Source organism: Entelurus aequoreus, linkage group LG05 (assembly GCF_033978785.1).
Source record: "Entelurus aequoreus isolate RoL-2023_Sb linkage group LG05, RoL_Eaeq_v1.1, whole genome shotgun sequence".
Classification (NCBI taxonomy): Eukaryota; Metazoa; Chordata; class Actinopteri; order Syngnathiformes; family Syngnathidae; genus Entelurus; species Entelurus aequoreus.
Genome location: NC_084735.1, coordinates 49715875 through 49736791, shown reverse-complemented (window position 1 = coordinate 49736791; position 20917 = coordinate 49715875). Strand labels below are relative to the sequence as shown.

Below are 20917 nucleotides of genomic sequence, written 5' to 3'. Positions count from 1 at the left end.
AAGTCTGAATCCATGGTTCTCGCCCGGAAAAGGGTGGAGTGCCATCTCCGGGTTGCGGAGGAGACCCTGCCCCAAGTGGAGGAGTTCAAGTACCTCGGAGTCTTGTTCACGAGTGAGGGAAGAGTGGATCGTGAGATCGACAGGCGGATCGGTGCGGCGTCTTTAGTAATGCGGACGCTGTATCGATCCGTTGTGGTGAAGAAGGAGCTGAGCCGAAAGGCAAAGCTCTCAATTTACAGGTCGATTTACGTTCCCATCCTCACCTATGGTCATGAGCTTTGGGTTATGACCGAAAGGACAAGATCACGGGTACAAGCGGCCGAAATGAGTTTCCTCCGCCGGGTGGCGGGGCTCTCCCTTAGAGATAGGGTGAGAAGCTCTGCCATCCGGGGGGAGCTCAAAGTAAAGCCGCTGCTCCTCCACATCGAGAGGAGCCAGATGAGGTGGTTCGGGCATCTGGTCAGGATGCCACCCGAACGCCTCCCTAGGGAGGTGTTTAGGGCACGTCCGACCGGTAGGAGGCCACGGGGAAGACCCAGGACACGTTGGGAAGACTATGTCTCCCGGCTGGCCTGGGAACGCCTCGGGATCCCCCGGGAGGAGCTGGACGAAGCGGCTGGGGAGAGGGAAGTCTGGGCTTCCCTGCTTAAGCTGCTGCCCCCGCGACCCGACCTCGGATAAGCGGAAGAAGATGGATGGATGGATGGAGTATCGTAAGTATCATTATCAAGTATCTTAACTTTTTTTGGTGTAAAGCACTTCGTCTTGACATTTGCTTGAGCATGAAAAGTGATATACAAATAGTGATTGATTGATTGATCATTATGCCATGTCACACACCTAACCAGGGTCAAGCATGCTAATAGCTTAGCTCACCGATGCTAGCTTTATCTATCTATTTATTTAATAATTTTGTTGTTTTGTTTTTAGTATCAGGGTATAATCAGTCAGAGGTGGGACCAAGTCATTGCTTTGCAAGTCACAAGTAAGTCTCAAGTCTTTGCCCTCAAGTCTCGAGTCAAGTCCCGAGTCAAGACAGGCAAGTCCCGAGTCAAGTCCAAAGTCAAGACTGGAAAGTCTCAAGTCAAGTCACAAGTCCTGCATTTTGAGTTTCGAGTCCTTTCAAGTCCTTTTAACCACAGACTAATATTTTTACACAGATTGTGTATGCTTTTAAAACGTTGTATTTATTTATTAAAACAAGTGCATTTGAAATAGCAGGAAAAAAAATAGTACTGACATTGCAATTCATAATAGCACTATTAACCAGTAATTTTAATAGTGTAAACAAATTTAAACATTTAACTCATTCCTTTACAGAATAAACACATTTGCAAAAACAAGTGCAACTGTACTTATTTGTACAAAAGTGTTAACATTGTATGTCCATGGCATATTGCATTGTAACTAGTTCCACAGCAGTTTCTATTCTGTTCTTACCTTATCTCATTGATCTCATCTCATACTGTATGTGTGTTGATGTGTGCGTACACATGAAAAACATAACAAATACATGAACATAACAATGAACAGAGTTGTACTTTTTAGATGTCAGGGCCCTATGCAATATGTACACATATTCTTAATATAGTATACATTTTAACTGACCTTTATTTGACTATGTTTGTCTTTTTGTAGGTGGCTAAAATACGCGGTGCTGCTGACCGCCGTCTAATGTTACGTTATTGTGTGTGATACATTGACTAACGTAACGTTATTTGTAGGTACCTCATGCAACCCTGCTTAAAAAAAATCACTTGACAAAAAGTATGAATAAGGTAGCAAACTGCAGTGGACGCAACAGATTGCCGTGTTTGCAATGACGTTATAACCACAGACATCTTATAAGTAGACGCAGCATTGGTTGCTGTGACGCGAGCAATTTGCATCTTGAAGTGGTGATGAGGAGCCGGCGAGTAGCCTAAACTGACAGTTGACAGGTAGAAAACAAAGATGCCGGGCTGGTGTTCAGCGTTTTCCTGCTCAAATGAGCGGACTGTTGAAAATAGGAATCGGGGGATTACTTTTCACCAGTAAGATTTAACATTAATGTACTATTGGTTGTATTTTATGAAAATAACATTACCACAGAGTTGAGAAGGAGCAAAGATCTTCAATATTTGTATGTGAAAATCACAAAGAAATCTTCTGGGGGAGGATGACGCCCCTAAAGGGGTTTGGTTTACAAACTTTCAGCCCCACCTAAAACAAAATTCACCAGCCGCCATTGATTATGATGCATTCTCATTTTAGGCAAAATATAAGACAATACTTTCTTAACAGTATAATTGTAACCAGGAATAAGTCTTCAAGTAACAATATTCAAATACTAACATTGTTGGGTAAGACAGCATTTGGTTTTATTCTGAATCCAGTGAAACAGATTGGTGGTTTTAGCTGATATAAAGACTTTCAGGTGTTTATATATGTTTAAGTATTTGGCAGACGCTTTTATCCAAAGCGACATACATATATAACAATCACTGTAAACATGATAATTTAAGGGAAGAATGTAATACAAAATATCAATACAAAGTGTCAAGACAGAATAAACTCTCTGCTGCTGCAGCAACAGAGATACAGTCTATAAGATATATAGATATCTAATGTATTCATACATTGTTTATGTAGGATATACACATGTATATATAACCTAATCATATTGTTTCTTCAATTTAAAAATAGCTGACCGTTTTTTCCCCTTTCTCTGGGGATTATATTCCCAGTTTTGATCTCGGACGTCTGGTCACTTATAGCGTATAAGAATATTATATTACTGTTAAGCAAACTATGAATAATAAAACACGCCAAAACATGTGTCCTTTATGATAGCTACACGTATGACAACAAAGCGCGTGAAAATCAGTGGTATTCAGTGAGGTAAGATGAATTAAATGCGCTGACAGTTCATTGCTCCTGCCAAATGAATTGCACTAGTGGAGCGGATCACCACTCCAAGATGGCGGCCCCGCGTCTCGTTTGCGCCTGTAGGCAGTAGCGCTCGATGCTGCCTACCATTATAACATGTCTATGGTTATGACGTTAGCAGTGAGTTTACAGCCTCACTGATTTAACTACACAGCAAATAAAAGTCACGTTACTTAGCCAATAAACGTTAGCTTACATTCAAAACTTATCCTTCTTTGTGCATCTTCAAATGTCGAACGAAGTTGGAAGTTGTTACGTCTCCGTCTATAATATTCGAACTGCATGATTTGCATCGTTTTTTGTTGACCGAGTCGTAGTTTTAATACCCGAACGAAATTAACCTTGGCATAATTGTTTCTCACTGCCGCATTGTTTGACAATTCTTCTTCATTGGTTGTCCTGCAATTTGATTGGATGAGAGCTGTGTGATGAAAACAGCGTAGATCTAATTTGATTGGCTGTTGTACTGAGAGCACACCAGCTGACAGGAACAACACGCTGATAGACACAGACGAAGAAAAGGGAAAATACGGAGCGGCGCGCTCCCAAATAACTTTTTAATCTTTGGGTTTTGGGGAAAGTAGCAAGTCATGTCAAGTCAAAAGGCTCAAGTCCAAGTGAAGTCACAAGTCATTGATGTTAAAGTCTAAGTCGAGTTGCAAGTCTCTTTACAATTTGTCAAGTCGAGTCCAAAGTCATCAAATTCATGACTCGAGTCTGACTCGAGTCCAAGTCATGTGACTCGAGTCTGACTCGAGTCCAAGTCATGTGACTCGAGTCCACACCTCTGTAATCAGTATATGATCGATACTAAAGTAATTCAATATTATATTATTCAATATTTATTTTTGGATCGGCCTCTCAAGACCAAGCTTTTACGATATCAGAAATAGTCTGTTTAGGTATCAATAAATGAAAATGAGGTCTGAATAGGAATGGCATGGAAGAGGCAAACACAGATCACTAATCAATGAAATAAACTTTTTGCTTCCTTTTTTGCAAAGATGTTGAACGATCACAAAAACGACAACCATGATAATCTGCATCTCCACCTGTTACAGCAATGTGTGCTTAAAAGTGATCTCTTCCAAGATCTTTAATTTTTGCTCAAATACAAAAGTTTGCAATGTGAAAAAAGAGATAGTGATTCATCCCCAGGGAGTGTTCCAAGCCGGCATATCCAGTCGGGAAGCTCAATGGGGAGGCTGTGGGCAGACTGCTTGCGTGGGTTAACCAATCAATGTGGTCCAATAACCAATCCAGAGTTAATGGACAATTTAGTCGAATAACACAATAGCCAACTGTTGGCAAACTGAGCTATTTATTCTAGAGTTCACTTGCCCTTTTACTTCGCTGCTTTCTGGAGATTTTCTCTCGGGGATTTCAGTATGTAGGCAATGTTATCTAAGACTATGTTTACACTGCAGGCCAAAGTGGCCCAAATCTTTTTTTTTTTTAATCAGATTTTTTCCAGCTGACTGTTTACACTGAAAGTAAAATATGAATTTTATCAGACTCCAGTGTAAACGCGCACATTTTGATCAAGTGAAAACAAAGGAAGTTGAACGGGAGGAAGTCGCTACAACTACAAAATAAAATAAAAGTTGCAACACATTAAAAATTAGTGTTTTTTTACGTGAAAGTAAATGAAAGTAATATAATGTAGGAAAGGATGTAAATAGTGTAATATATTTGGGAGGGTTCTAACCTTTTAATGGCTCTTAAGTAGAGGAGACACGGACATCAGCGTGGATCTACGTGATCTTTTTTTGTGTGTGCAAATAATATAGCGTGATAGCGTCAATTCCAGTCCTTCAACATTCACTATTTCTTCGGAATCAAAGTATATAATATATATATATAAATAGATATATATAACCATATATTACAAATAGCCTACTATTTGCGCACTAATAACAAGTGATGCACCAAAAATTTGGTCGTCTTAAATAGATTTTGTTCATCGAAACCGGATGTGATGAAATATCCACTTACGCTGGCGACTGCGTCTGTCCCCATGCACACGAATGACGTAGCTCGCCCAAAGCTGACGAAAAAGTCACACACGAGTAACATTCAGGTCGCATTGCGTTAAGACCGAAGTCACATTTGAAAAGATCCGATTCTAATCGAATTCAGGACTACCTCCTGATGTGGCCTGAATCTGATGCCAAAAGATCAAATTTGAAGCTCTTTGGAGCATTTAGACTCAGATTTGGTGTGCAATGTAAACTTGGCCTAATAATGTCTAATCAGGTTAATCAGGCCCATAAAAAACAGACTTATTTCTGCTAAATGGAAAATTATTGAGAATATTATCCTACAAAGTGAAACATATTTCAGTTTTTTTTTTTGTAAAATACAACTAATCCATGTCAAAAATGTGGAATAGTTGTTTGAGAATTCAAGCATTTGGCGACAGAAGCAAGGATATACTCTTTCTTAGGAAAAAAAACCCTCAACTCTGACTTTACTCACTGACAAGAGTAAAAGTGTATAATACAGTGCATTTATTTATTTGACCCAATCCAAACAACATTCCCTAGTCATGGCGCAAAAAAAATGGAACCAACACATAAAGTTATCCAATCAAAGCAAGTAGTTCAAAACTACACCCATTTAAATCCATTACAATGCATTATGGGAAAAATGCAAAGCACTCTCTTTACACTTATTGATGTCTGGCGCATTTTCGCTACTTTGATATTTCTGATTGATTACAAAACTTTAAGGAGCTTGTCACGGAAGTAAACAAGGTAGGAGTCAAACTTTCACATACTCTTAACATCCAATTATATTAATTATTAATTATATATCCATTATATCAATAAAATATGTACTAGTGGCGGGCCATGCGTTTCCCACCTAGGCCTTCAGTGATGTCCGACTTCAATGATTACCTCTCAAGTTACGATAATTTATGTCACCACATGACCATTGCTGGAGAAATTCTATACAGAAACACATTTACGGCCTATTGTGTATTGAATCACCTCAACAGTGTACAAAACGGGTTATTTTCTTTCGCATTTAAAAATCAATAAACCCGCATCAGCAATTAAAACATATCTTATGTGGTACTGTCAAAATTAAAATTGCAAAAAACATATTAAACGTGAAAAAATAAATAAACAAAATATTTGAACTCACAATTCGTAGCACCCATTCAATGTCATATAAGCCAGTGGTACCGCTCGTCGTCGGATGATTCGAGTGGAATTGGCGGGCATTTCCCCATTTCATCGCCGGAACAGCTGAGCAAGCTTCCGGGGTTGGCCGACATCGTCTCACAAGATGTAATTTCTCTTTAAATGTCCTTCTTGAAAATGGCCTTGCAAATATATATCTGCCACCTAATCAACGTTATGTTCTACTTCTTTGTGGGTCAACACTTCCCGCTTCCTGCTAAATTGCAACCTGTGATTGAATACTCACTTTGGAATGACAAGTGCGTATCCAATCACAGTCTCGTTAACATCAGGCTCCCTAGATAGGGTACTGTCAACAAGTTGTGATCTGATTGGCTATCTCAACTGTCTATCAACTGTGTGTGTTCTCAAATTCATCCGCTAACGAACCCGGGTGTGGCTCTGCTGATCTGCATAGCACCGCCGCGGCTCAAACCAGTGAGTATCCAATCACAGGATGCGTAAATGTCACTCTCAGCGTGAGGCCATCTAGAAGGCATTGCTGACAACAACTTGTGAGCTGATTGGCTATCGCAACTGTCTATCAACTGTACGTCCCTGTTCACTTACAGTGCACGGACGCCTGCATAGTTGATTCTGAAGGACTCGGGCAGATTTGGTACAGCATGGCAACATAAGCTAGCTGAATTCTGATTGGATAAAAATTCTAACCTAAAAACAACAACACTGGAAGGAGCATAATTTGACATGAAGAGAATATGAATACTTGTAGACATTTAGGGAAAGTAAATAAAACAATTTTTTTATATTTAATTATGATCATGATTTCTGGTTATGTTAGGCCAGCAGAGAAGGCCTTGCTGGCCCTGATGGCACACCACTGATATGTACACTGATATGCATGTAGAAGCCTTATATATATATTGTTACTTTACTTGCAGTCGGCTTTCGGCCCCCAAGTCAAAAAGTTTGGATACCCCTGATCCAGACGGTGAATCGGATCACACCCAAAATGTAATCACTTGTTCCCTATCCCATTTCTGACCTTTCCTCGAAAGATTAATCGAACTGTGCTCATGACCTGCGAAAGAAATATGTAAGAAAAACGGAGTGAAGCCTCCTGCCAGTCATCCACTCTCTTTGTCTCTGTGGGTGTAGGCGGGGACGCTTGCAAACATACACAGAAGTAGAGGCTGGTAACGTAAATGTAGAGGGAAAGTAGTAGAAATTATTCGGATCAGCCCTAAAATGTAATGACTTTTTTCCATTTTGGACATTTCCTGTTAATTTGATCATTATCTGCCCATAACGTTTTGAGTTATTTTGCAAACTTACTAATAAAGGAACAGATGAATAAACCTTGACTAAGAGTAAATGAAATGGGTTGTCTGCGAAAAAAAAAGTCTAACTATAGAAAGAACACGCACAGGTTTTCACACAAATACATTTTTTTAATTTTTTTTTTTACTGTAGTTTCTTGCTTTTTATTAGCTATGATAACAATAAATATATGTAAAATATTGCAGTGGTACTTCAGTTATAATTAGTAATCCATTCGTAAAGGTCTGACAAAAACTGAAGTCATTTTTACCACAATAAATAATGTAAATCCGTTCCAGACACCCAAAAATGTGAACACAAAACACATTTTATAGAGAATTATTATATATTTTCATGTAGAAAACAATGTGAAATGTATAACAAAATGGATAAATTAACATTTATTTTTACCTTAATTGAAGACAACTAATATGTGGGGGTAGCCACAAAGATGTCAGCTTTGTACTTTGCTACAAGTTCTTTCTCGAGTTTAATTGTGTTTCTCAACTTCTTTATCAAAGTGTTGTCACTTGCAACCTTCTTGGCTTATTTTTCAGTTTTAATCAATTAAAAAAGCACAGAGACCGAGTTACCAACAAGTAGGATGTTTTGTTTAAGCGCTCAAAACTCAAACTGACCATTTTTTTAACATGTAATGTGATAACCGGGACGGTGTACAAAAAAAGTGGCAACATTTTGGTAAAAAAGTTTGTCAGACAGCGAATCATATGAAAAACGGGGCAAATGAAAACCATTGTGCCATCATATTGTCAATTTTTCAACAACTTCACCTAAAACTATTAACATGTTCAGTTGTCTTTTGCTAATAGTTGGCATTGCACACCTGTATATTCAGTAAAAACTACAACTAAGTTATTTTGTTATTTGAAGGTACAATCTTACTACTTCCACTCATTTTCATTTAGTGTGGACTCATTTGACCAGCTTTGCATTGCGGCTGCAGCTTCCGCTGCCTAATTGTATAAGTGTGTGTAACGTCATTTATTTATGCAAATGCTGCCATTTGTCCCTTCATGGGAGTCAAGTAGGCTCCCCTTTGCTCTTTTCAACATAAATCTGCTCGGGAGTCATTAACACGGTGTGCGTGTAGCACTCTGCATTTCTGTGCATGTGCATATTTCCCTTCTAATTATTTTTAAATATTTCATTATTCAAATCCTTTGAAAGTGCACCACCCCCACCGGCGCCACAGTGATTGACATTATTTTGTTTGACACAGGCTGCATGACTTACTCACGCATGCCAAAAATATACATAAAGGCTCTATGATTCCCGAGCGCGGCCACCGCTGCTGCTCACTGCTCACCTCACCTCCCAGGGGGTGGAACAAGGGGATGAGTCAAATGCAGAGGGTAATTTCACCACACCTAGTGTGTGTGTGACTATCAGTGGTACTTTAACTTTAACTTAGAATCGGGAATATTCAACTGAAGTGTTTTTGGGGCCCCATTTCCGGAAAAATTAAGGACCAGGGACCAGACTTTGGTCAACCAGCGTCCTCAACAGGAGACATTTTGGCACAGTGTTTTGATGTTTTTAAGGAACTTCTGAAAAAAAAGCTAGTTAAAGATCATCTCAATGACAGCACTCTTGAGTTGAGTTGAGTTGAGTTTGAGTTTATTTCGAACATGCAAGCTTACAACATGATACATCACAATTTCCAGTTTCTCTTTTCAACATGTTCGAAAAGGAGTAGGAAGAAGCAGAGCTTATTTAATCCTACCCCTTTTCTTTACATAACAGTTGCAAAACTTTTTGTTCACTTCCTGTTCACAATTTTTTCACAATAAACTCCATAAGTAATCACAATAAAACTAAATAAATAAATAATAGTAAGAATTTAATAATAATAATTGGTGAAGTAAGTCATATTTCATATGATGAGATAAGTAAGATTACTTTAAGAATGAATGAATGGATGGATGAAATAAATTGAGAATGTTTGTCATGGTTCTTCTTCTTTGTACTTTGTAAACACTTTAAGTTTGAAGAGTTTCTTGAAGTGGATCATATTAGTACATTGTTTGATTGCTTTGCTTAATCCATTCCATAATTTAATTCCACATACTGATATACTGAAGGTCTTAAGTGTTGTACGTGCAAACAAATGTTTTAAATTACGTTTTTCTCTAAGATTATATTTCTCCTCTTTTTTTTTAGAAGAATTGTTGTATATTCTTGGGTAGCAGGTTATAGTTTGCTTTGTGCATAATTTTAGCTGTTTGCAAATTCACTATGTCGTGGAATTTCAGTATTTTTGATTCAATAAATAAAGGGTTTGTATGTTCTCTATATCCAACATTATGTATTATTCTAACTGATCTTTTTTGTAACACCGTTAATGAATGAAGTGTACTTTTGTAGTTATTTCCCCATATTTCTACACAGTAGCTCAGATATGGTAACACTAGTGAGCAGAAGAGAATATGAAGTGATTTTTTGGTCTAGAACATGTTTTGCTTTATTCATTATTGACGTGTTTCTTGCTACTTTATGTTGTATATTTTTTACGTGAGATTTCCAGTTCAATTTATCATCAATCATTATACCTAGAAATTTGGTTTCATTTACTCTTTCAATTTCTATTCCGTCTATTTGTATTTGTGTTTGACTTTCTCTTCTACTGTTACCAAATAGCATTATTTTAGTTTTACTAAGATTCAACGATAGTCTGTTTTTGTCAAACCATCTTTTTAATTGGTTAATTTCTTCTGTTATTATTTGTATTATCTCCTGTGTGTTCTCTCCTCAACAAAACGCTGTTGTATCATCCGCAAATAATACTAACTTTAAATATTTTGTAACTTTACAAATGTCATTTATATAGAGATTGAATAATTTAGGTCCTAGTATTGATCCCTGAGGTACACCACAGGATATATTTAGCGTTGTAGATGTGTGTTCGCCTAGCTTCACGTATTGTTTCATGTTTGTTAGATAACTTCTTATCCAGTTTAAGACTAACCCTCTGATGCTATATCGTTCTAGTTTTTTGATTAAAATATTGTGATTAATTGTGTCAAATGCTTTAGTTAGATCCATAAAAACCGCTGCCGCACATTTTTTACTATCTATTGCATTGGTAATTTCTTCTGTAATTTCATTTAAAGCCATTGAAGTTGAAACATTAGCTCTGTATCCATATTGGTTCTCTTCGAGTATTCTATTTTTATTTATGAAACTTTCTAATCTGTTATTGAACAGTTTTTCAATGATTTTAGAAAATTGTGGAAGTAGAGAAACGGGTCTATAATTTGTAAATTGATGTTTGTCTCCAGTCTTATAAATTGGTGCAACTTTAGCTATTTTCATTTTGTTTGGAAATGTACCTGTTTGAAATGATAGGTTACTAATATACATTAATGGTCCTGAGATCTCTTCAATAACCTTTTTTATCGTTTCCATATCAATTCCGTTACAATCAGTTGAAGTCTTAGATTTACATTTTTTCGCGATTGCAACTATTTCCTCCTGTGTCACATTACTGAGGAACATGGAGTTGGGATTTCGCTCTATGGTATCATTATAGTCCTCAATTGGAACTGGGTCTGGAATCCTTTCTTCCAATTTTGGTCCAATATTTACAAAATAATTATTGAAGCTTTCAACTACTTCCTTTATGTTGTCATTTTTTTTATTTTCTCTCTTGTGTTTTTAAGAATCTGCAGCAAAAATGTTTTGGAACAGAACTCGCGGGTCACCAGTTGAATTGCCCAAATGATGAAAAAGGGGGACCTAAGATGAAACCTTGAGGAACACTACTAGTACAACTTAAGATGTTGAACAAATGACTCCTGACTGACTGCATCTGAAGTAAACAAGCCACAGCAACACCTTTCTTGCCGTGTTTTTAGAACCATAGGGCGCACCGGATTAAAATGCGCGCTGCCGATGAGCGGGTCTATTCAGGTCTATTTTCATACAAAAGGTGCACCAGATTATAAAGTGCTTTAAAGGGGTCATATTATGATTTTTTTCAAAATTTAAAACACTTGCTTGTGGTCTACATAACATGTAATGGTGCATCTCTGGTCAAAATGTTGCATAGATTATGTTTTACAGACCATTTTCAAGTAGCTTTCTGAGCGTCTCCTCAGGATGCGCCGTTTTAAATGATAAATGATAAATGGGTTATACTTGTATAGCGCTTTTCTACCTTCAAGGTACTCAAAGCGCTTTGACAGTATTTCCACATTCACCCATTCACACACACATTCACACACTGATGGCGGGAGCTGCCATGCAAGGCGCTAACCAGCAGCCATCAGGAGCAAGGGTGAAGTGTCTTGCCCAAGGACACAACGGACGTTTTGTGGGCGGTCTTATTTATGTAGCTCACCTTCGACAGCGTCTTCTCCCTGTCATCTTATTTGTAGCGGTGCAAGGACTGGAGTGGAAGAAGTGTCAAAAGATGGAGCTAACTGTTTTAATGACATTCAGACTTTACTTCAATCAATAACGGAGCAGCATCTCCTCATCCGTGGCTCATAAAGCAACAACAACGCCAGAAATTTGTCTTGTGAAAAAAACGTCCAACCAGAACCCTCTGATAAATAAAGTTCCGTGGGTGAATTATGTAAACCCACAACAGTTTTTAGCACTTTGATAACTGGTCCACTCACAGATATAAGTTCAAACTTTACACTACTTTATATTAGAAATGGCAACAGCAAAAGATAATGGCCACAAAAGAAGAAGCTTATCGACTACGGTGCCGGCACCGACTACAACGGCAGACATGCGCACATTTTTCGGACTTATGCAGATCCCAAATACACAGCAGCAGGTAGCAGAAGGTAAGAAAAGTTGGTTTTGCATAATATTTCGAAACGAAACGCCAGGTAATATGTCTGCTAATAGGTGCCATTTTGCAGTCCTTATACACACACCATAATAATACTCGTATGTTTAATGCGCCGACAATCCATCAAGCGGTGCGGCTTCATAGCTTACCAAAGTTGTACTAAAATCATTTTGACAGATTTTTGAGCGCCGTGTGTATTGTTCTATATTCTCCATGGAACATTCAAAGTTTTGGTGTTGTTTACTGGCGTCATCTTGCAGTTTACATGTATCTCTTATGTATGACTGCCATCTACTGGTCACACTTATCATTACACCATGCCCCAAATCAAATTGCTTAGAGGTCGGTAAGCACAACCAAAACTATGCTGTACATTAGGCATACTCTAAATTGTCCATTGGTGGACTGGATTTTAATTTGTATTATTATTTATTTCATTGTTCTTCGTCCATCTGTAAATCACTGGCAACCAGTCCAAGGTCTGCTAGGATCCTAATGAGGACCAGCACTATAGAACAGGTTTGTATGGATGCTTGGACACAAGCAGTGTCTTCTTTGTCAGTGCTTAACAGCACGTCATACTGTACATAATGATAGATTTTAACACTACAAAAGCCACAGAGAAATAAAAAATCAATGGTGGATTTACGGAGGAAAGGACTACCAGCATGGTGCCCATCAGGATCTTTGAGAGGCGGCTACATTTCCTTTCCCAGGGCACCCTGTGGTGCTTGTTTCACTTATTAGCTGCACTTTCTAATGTGTCAAGCTGTTTGATTCCTGCTGGAAGAAGCTTTGAACCTGTTGCATAAAACGTAAAGGAGGCTAAAAAAGTGAGTGATTGTGGATTGATTTTGTCGTGCTTTCTGTTAAGGTTGTAAGGATTTGTTAGATTTTGCACATAGTCACGAATAAGTCAAATGTATGTTGTTTTTTTTTACCAACTAGAACACAGACACCGGGGATCCCCACAAATAAACATATCTCATGTGCAACTTTTTCTACCTGAAAAGGCTAAAACACTTAGATAATCATAAACATGGCAGAGATTGAATACTTAAGTGAGGTCCGAGAAGATATTTAAACTTGACTATCAAGAGCGGAGGTGCCCAAAGTGCGGACCGCCGAGTCATTTTGATTGGCCCGCCAAAGGGTGGCTTCCCAAAATGTAATACATATTCATAATCTGTTAATTTGAGCAAAACAAAGTTAATAGTACACAGTAACTAAACATAATCAAAAACTACATCCATCCATTAATTTCCTAACTCATTTAAATAATTAGTTTTTTGTCCTAAAAGTCCTCTCATGTTCAGGGAATGATCACTTGAATTTGTAAATATTAACATAAACAGTACAACAAAATAAAATTAAAAGGAAACTGCACTTTTATTGGGAATTTTGCCAATCATTCACAATCATTATGAGAGACAAGAAGACAAAAGGTTTTTTACTTTTCTTGCATTCTAACATGTAAAAATCGGCTCGTTCTGGGTGACTAGCGATGCGGCTAATGGGAGCAATCAATTCTGGCTCTAAAACACTTTGAAAATACATTCAAAAAGCGTCAACAATACTTAATTTACGTTCCGTAAGGTGTATAATAACCAAGCTGAAGCGACATTGTTATTGTAATAGCCAACACTGAGGAACTCTTTTTCTAGCGTAGTAACACATCGGCGTGCTACGGTATTAGCCATTAAAAAAGCTTGTTACGTAAAGAGATAAGGTAGCCTCTACGTCAGCACGAAACGTGTTTGAGTTTATAATGCACAACACTGCGGCAGGACACTAATCTGTATTGACATGGACAATCATCTTACAGTATGTGTAAAATATTAGCCCACATTGCATGTTTTGTTTGTACACATCTAGCCAGACAGTTTATGTACTGTAGTTGTAATAACACGCATGACTTGCTGCATACATAATGTACAATATGAAAGTGTGACTCACTCGATGGACAGTTGAGCGTTTTGTACAGCTGGCCGTGGACTTTTTTTCCCGGTTTATCTGGGTAAGCAGTCCATTTATGTCAAAATAACATGGGTCAAGTTCCACATTTACAGCACCAAAGTCACTTCCACCTCACTCTCTCGGCTTCCGTCTGCTCCAACGTCTCACCCTTCCTTCGTGCAGGCTTCTTCAAACAGTTGTTTATCCTCAGTATATTCAGCTTTTCAACACGATTTTCTGGGCGGTATTATTTACATGCCTCCACTTTGACAGCATCGTCTCCCTGTCAGCCATGCGCCTCCACATTCAAACTACACGCTACTTTGTTTTAGAAATGGCAACAGCGGAGGATGCATGTGCGAGCCAGTCTGCTCCACAACAAGAGGATAGAGAAAAAGAAGGAGCTTATTGACTACAATGGCGGATTCGCACAACGCTCTTCGGGTAAACCTATACCATGAAGATATCCGCACACGTCACAGGTCCGAAGACTTCACGAGTCAGAGCAAATTCCAAACGACTCATTTGGTGGATGTATGAAGGAAGGCAAGATTGTTTTATAAATATCTTCGCCATGCCCCCATGGTTCGACTTTAAATGTTCGGGACTAATGTAGATCCCAAAAACACAAAAACAAGTACTAATAGGTAAAAAGTAGAGAAGTCCGATAATATCGGCCGATAAATGCTTTAAAATGTAATATCGGAAATTATCGGTATGGTTTTTTTATTATCTGTATCGTTTTTTTTAATTTATTTTTTATTTTATTGTATTTTTTTATTAAATCAACATAAAAAAACACAAGTTACACTTACAATTAGTGCACCAACCCAAAAAACCTCCCTACCCCATTTACACTCATTTACACTCATTCACACAAAAGGGTTGTTTCTTTCTGTTATTAATAATCTGGTTCCTACATTATATATCAATATATATCAATACAGTCTGCAAGGGATACAGTCCGTAAGCACACATGATTGTGCGTGCTGCTGGTCCACGAATAGTACTAACCTTTAACAGTTAATTTGACTCATGTTCATTAATTACTAGTTTCTATGTAACTGTTTTTATATTGTTTTACTTTCTTTTTTATTCAAGAAAATGTTTTTAATTTATTTATCTTTTTTTTTTTTTTTTTTTTTTGAAAAGGACCTTATCTTCACCATACCTGGTTGTCCAAATTAGGCATAATAATGTGTTAATTCCACGACTATATATATCGGTAATTAAGAGTTGGACAATATCGGAATATCGGATATTGGCAAAAAGCCATTATCGGACATCCCTAGTAAAAAGCATTATAGGTCCCCTTTGAGAAATAATCTGGCATCTTTCTGCTGTTCCGAATGCGTCCACCTGCCTCGTTTCTCTCACCACAGTCACCGAGCTGTCTGCAAACCGAGCAGAGGCCAGAACAGGGCACTCTGAAACCTGACCAAATGAATGTCTTATTGGGATACAGACCATGGCAAATGTATTCTGCAGGAATGACAGATGCATTAATAATAGATTTCTGGGGAGCATTTAGGCAGCCAAACATCTTTATTCATTGCTAAACCCAGCCTGAGCTCCATCTCGGAAACACCAGTTGTCTGCCCACCCCTGAATGCAAACTGTTGGCCGCCGGGGTCTGTTTGCGCATGTGACAAAATAACGGTTCTGTCTAAGCTCATCTTCAGCCTGTTGACATTTTTCCAGCACCTGTTGCTGATGTTGGCAGCGCGACTGCGACTTTGTGGTGCGATAGAAAGGGAATGTATGATGACTGAGGAGGCTTCAGTAGCGGCTGGCCAGACAGGCGCAAAACAGGAGGCAGGGAGGCTTAAAGCCCCCCTCACTGAGGGCACGGAGAGTGGTCACTATTGTGGACAAGCCCTCAAATAATTAATTTTAAGTACAGTACTTTTGTTCACCTATCTATGCAAATGACGCAGAGTGACAGGCAGCCCAATTGAGAAATCTTCTACTAGATGGCAGAAGGTACTTAAAGAACTTGTGTATACATAGATTTACCGTATTTTCTGGGCTATCGAGCGCACTGGTATTTAAACCGCAATTACCAAATTTAGAAGATAATCATTGTTTTACACACATTAGCCGCACCACACTATAAGACGCAAAAATATATGTTGTGAAATTAGATATTTATTTACAAATATCTAATTTCACAACATATATTTTTGCGGTTTATAGTCTTATACCTTAATTATGTCTGTAACACGGCTGTAAAACGACTGATCAAACGAAACCGAAGTCATCATCATTGTCATATTTTGACCAAATAACCACCATTACATGTTATGTAGACCACAAGGAAGTGTTTTACATTTAAGAAAAAATAATAATAATGACTCCTTTAAAGGCCTACTGAAACCCACTACTACCGACCACGCAGTCTGATAGTTTATATTTCAATGATGAAATCTTAACATTGCAACACATGCCAATACGGCCGGATTAATTTATAAAGTGCAATTTTAAATTTCCCGGGAAACTTCCGCTTGAAAACGTCTATGTATGATGACGTTTGCGCGTGACGTCAATGGTTGAAGCGGAAGTATTCGGACACATTGTATCCCAATACAAACGGCTCTGTTTTCATCGCAAAATTCCACAGTATTGTGGACATCTGTGTTGGTGAATCTTTTGCAATTTGTTTAATGAACAATGGAGACTGCAAAGAAGAAAGCTGTGTGTGGGATCGGTGTATTAGCGGCTGGCTGAAGCAACACAACCAGGAGGACTTTGACTTGAATAGCAGACGCGCTATCCGACGCTAGCCGACGCTAGCCGACGCTAGCCGACGCTAGCCGACGCTAGCCGCCGATCGCATCAATGATCGGGTGAAGTCCTTCGTCGCGCCATCGATCGCTGGAACGCAGGTGAGCACGGGTGTTGATGAGCAGATGAGGGCTGGCGTAAGTGGAGCGCTAATGTTTTTATCATAGCTCTGACGAGGTCCCGTAGCTAAGTTAGCTTCAATGGCGTCGTTAGCAACAGCATTGCTAGGCTTCGACAGGCGGCACAGCATTAACCGTGTAGTTACAGGTCCAGTGTTTGGTTCGGTGTCTCCTGATAGTAGTATTGTTGATCTTCTGTCTATCCTTCCAGTCAGGGGCTTATTTCTTTTGTTTCTATCTGCATTTAACCACGATGCTATCACGTTAGCTCCGGAGCTAAAGTGCTTCACTGATGTATTGTCGTGGAGATAAAAGTCACTGTGAATGTCCATTTCGCATTCTCGACTCATTTTCAAGAGGATATAGTATCCGAGGTGGTTTAAAATACAAATCCGTGATCCACAATAGAAAAAGGAGAAAGTGTGGAATCCAATGAGCCATTGTACCTAAGTTATGGTCAGAGCGAAAAAAGATATATCCTGGCGTCCTGCACTGCACTCTAATCCTTCACTTTCACTTTCCTCATCCACTAATCTTTCATCATCGCTCAAATTTATGGGGTAATCGTCGCATTGCAGATGTGCAGATGTGAGGCGCTCCACAACCTGTGACGTCACGCTACTTCCGGTACAGGCAAGGCTTTTTTATCAGCAACCAAAAGTTGCGAACTTTATCGTCGATGTTCTCTACTAAATCCTTTCAGCAAAAATATGGCAATATCGCGGAATGATCAAGTATGACACATAGAATGGACCTGCTATCCCCGTTTAAATAAGATAATTTAATTTCAGTAGGCCTTTAAATAACTCGTGTATACATAGATGTACCGTATTTTCTGGGCTATCGAGCGCACTGGTATTTAAACCGCAATCACCAAATTTAGAAGAAAATCATTGTTTTACACACATTAGCCGCACCAGACTATAAACCGCAAAAATATATGTTGTGAAATTAGATATTTGTAAATGTTTATTTACATATCTTAATTATGTCTGTAGCACGGCTGTAAAACGACTGATCAAAGAAAACCAAAGTCATCGTCTTCGTCATCATCATATTTTGACCAAATAACCACCATTACATGTTATGTAGACCACAAGGAAGTGTTTTACATTTAAGAAAAAGTAATAATAATATGACTCCTTTAATGCGACCTATAATCCGGTGCGCCTAATATATGAAAACATATCAAAAATAGACCATTCATCGGCAGTGCGCCTTATAATCCAGTGCGCCCTATGGTCCGGAAAATACGGTAAATTAATTGACAATGTCACCATCCCACATGACTGTTTGGACAGTGTTCCGTATCATTTCCTGTCCTGGTGCTCTCATTTTGGTTCTACTTCCTGTTTCCACATCTTCACTTTATTTAGTTTCCTGCCAGCGCACCTGTTTTCCATTTCTGATTAAGTCTATTTAGGTGTACCTGTTGCTCCAAGCCAGCGCAAGCTTATTGCCTTTTGTCAGCGTGGACAAGTTCCTCCGCTGCTCTTACGACCCTTGCACTACTCTTTTGTTTCTGTTGCTTTATGTAATATAAGTCCATTAAAACTTTGACCTGCACACCGCCTCCTGTCTCTGCATCCTGGGGTCTCGCCTGTGACAGATAAACTGTAATGAGAACAGTTGAATTGTAATACGTGAAACCCTATTAAAGCATTGGAATTGTGAATGGCTTAAAAATGTGCCAAAAATAAGATTTTGGAAATGAGCTAACGTATCTGTCATTATTTTGGAGAAGCAAACACCTGGGATAGTCACATGACGGTCACATGACAACCACTCAAAGGTTTCCTATACATCACTAAATGTCTTCATGAGTGTCACGATGGCGCACGTTGGCTGAAGGTATTTTCAGCAGATTTTTTTATTTGTTATTTATTTCTGATTTTTGTGTTAAGTATTGTTTCCCCAGCTTCACTTTCGTTGCCGTCACCTCTGTGGGCACGTTTTTAAGTGGAGGGTCTTGGTCGGCTGCAGCAAGACGTACTTGGAGAAACAAAGCGTGCAACAGCAAGTAGAACCAAAATAAGGACACCAGGACAGGAAATGATACAGATCACAAACTGTCATGTGGTATCATGCCAGTGAGTTCAAGTCAAGCTGTATCAAGCTCATTTTAACACATTTGACCAGAACTCTTTTGGGTTTTATTCATTTTTCTGCTTTCTTGCTTAAAAAAGTGTGGTAATTACAACAATTTGTTGTATATAATTAGGACCACAATTAAAGATTCCTATTGTATTGACAAATAATAATGTAATCAATGAATCAATCAATGTTTATTTATATAGCCCTAAATCACAAAAGTCTCAAAGGGCTGAACAAGCCACAACGACATCCTCGGTACAGAGCCCACATAAGGGACGTCGATGTGAATGACTATGAGAAACCTTGGAGAGGACCGCATATGTGGGTAACCCCCCCTCTAAGTACAGTCCTTAGTGGATCTAACATAATAGTGAGAGTCCAGTCCATAGTGGGGCCAGCAGGAGACCATCCTGAGCGGAGACGGGTCAGCAGCGCAGAGATGTCCCCAACCGATGCACAGGCGAGCGGTCCACCCCGGGTCCCAACTCTGGACAGCCAGCACTTCATCCATGGTCCCCGGAACCGGGATAACCCGGCGAGGGGGCAGAGGAGAAAAGAAAAGAAACGGCAGATCAACTGGTCTAAAAAGGGGGGTCTATTTAAAGGCTAGAGTATACAAATGAGTTTTAAGATGGGACTTAAATGCTTCTACTGAGGTAGCATATCTAACTGTTTCTGGTAGGGCATTCCAGAGTACTGGAGCTCGAATACAAAACGCTCTGTAGCCCGCAGACTTTTTTTGGGCTCTGGGAAGCACTAATAAGCCGGAGTTCTTTGAACGCAAGTTTCTTGCCGGGACATATGGTACAATACAGTCGGCAAGATAGGATGGAGCTAGACCGTAATAATCTATTTGGAAGGAGGATACTAAATGATAAATAGCCACTTGTGTTAAAATACACTTTATATATATAAATGGGTTATTTTTTGGTTAATATAATAATCAGATGGAAAAGTCATCCTGCCGTCACTCAACTGTCTTTGCTTTATTTTGCTCATTCCTGCTATCGTCAGTTCCTTTCCATTTCACCTTGACGTTATGTCTTTGGAAACAATGCATGGATACATAATGTAAAATAGACAAAAAAGAACCTAAGCTGGTGTGTAGATTTGAATTTCAATGCACACTCTGTCCTTCTATCCAGTTAGAGCTCCTTCACCTTATCCTTCCATCTGCCCCTCCCATGTTTTTCATTAAGCTTCAAACAGTGGCTGAATAACATCAGGAGGCGCTCAGCGGCTCAAGCACAGCTCAGCAGTCTAGCTGGGTGCCCAATTACCATCAGAGGCATTTTCAACCTCCATCGGCTTGAACCCACTCCTTTCCAACCAGCACAGACTCGCTGTATCCTTGGAAGATACAAAACTGACTTTCTGTCGAAAGCCCCAATCTGGTGGAAAGGGCGCAGGGTCGCATGCCAAAATGCTGATGGACGTTTTTTTAACACAAAAAAGAATCAATTTCTGAATTGTGCACTGATTTTGTGATTATGAAGATGTATCAGAGAGTTACACTGAAAAGAAGAACCATCAAATGCAAAAATGTAATCATAGGATTCAATTAAAAAAGGTTAAAATCATAAAATAGAAGAAGTGGGTTTTTGTAATCTTTGTTTTTTACATTTACTTTGACATATCATCATCATCATTATTATTATTATTATTATTTATTTGTTTTTTATTGTTATTGTTATTTTTATTAATATTATTATTATGATGTATTTATTTTATCATTGTTATTT

General features: G+C 38.8%; 1 protein-coding gene across 2 annotated transcripts in view; it reads left to right on the top strand.

Moving 5' to 3' along the window:
* The window catches only part of LOC133650718 (roundabout homolog 3-like), a 47309-nt gene extending 26792 nt beyond the window's left edge, over positions 1-20517 (top strand). The window contains exon 3 of one of the 2 annotated variants that reach the window (XM_062048303.1): positions 20375-20517. In XM_062048303.1, the coding sequence (XP_061904287.1) occupies positions 20375-20391 (17 nt within the window). In that variant the 3' untranslated portion in view covers positions 20392-20517. Of the gene's footprint in view, positions 1-11077; positions 11225-20374 lie in introns of those variants that run through there. The other variant, XM_062048302.1, reaches the window with a different exon arrangement.
* The last annotated feature ends 400 nt before the right edge of the window (positions 20518-20917 follow it).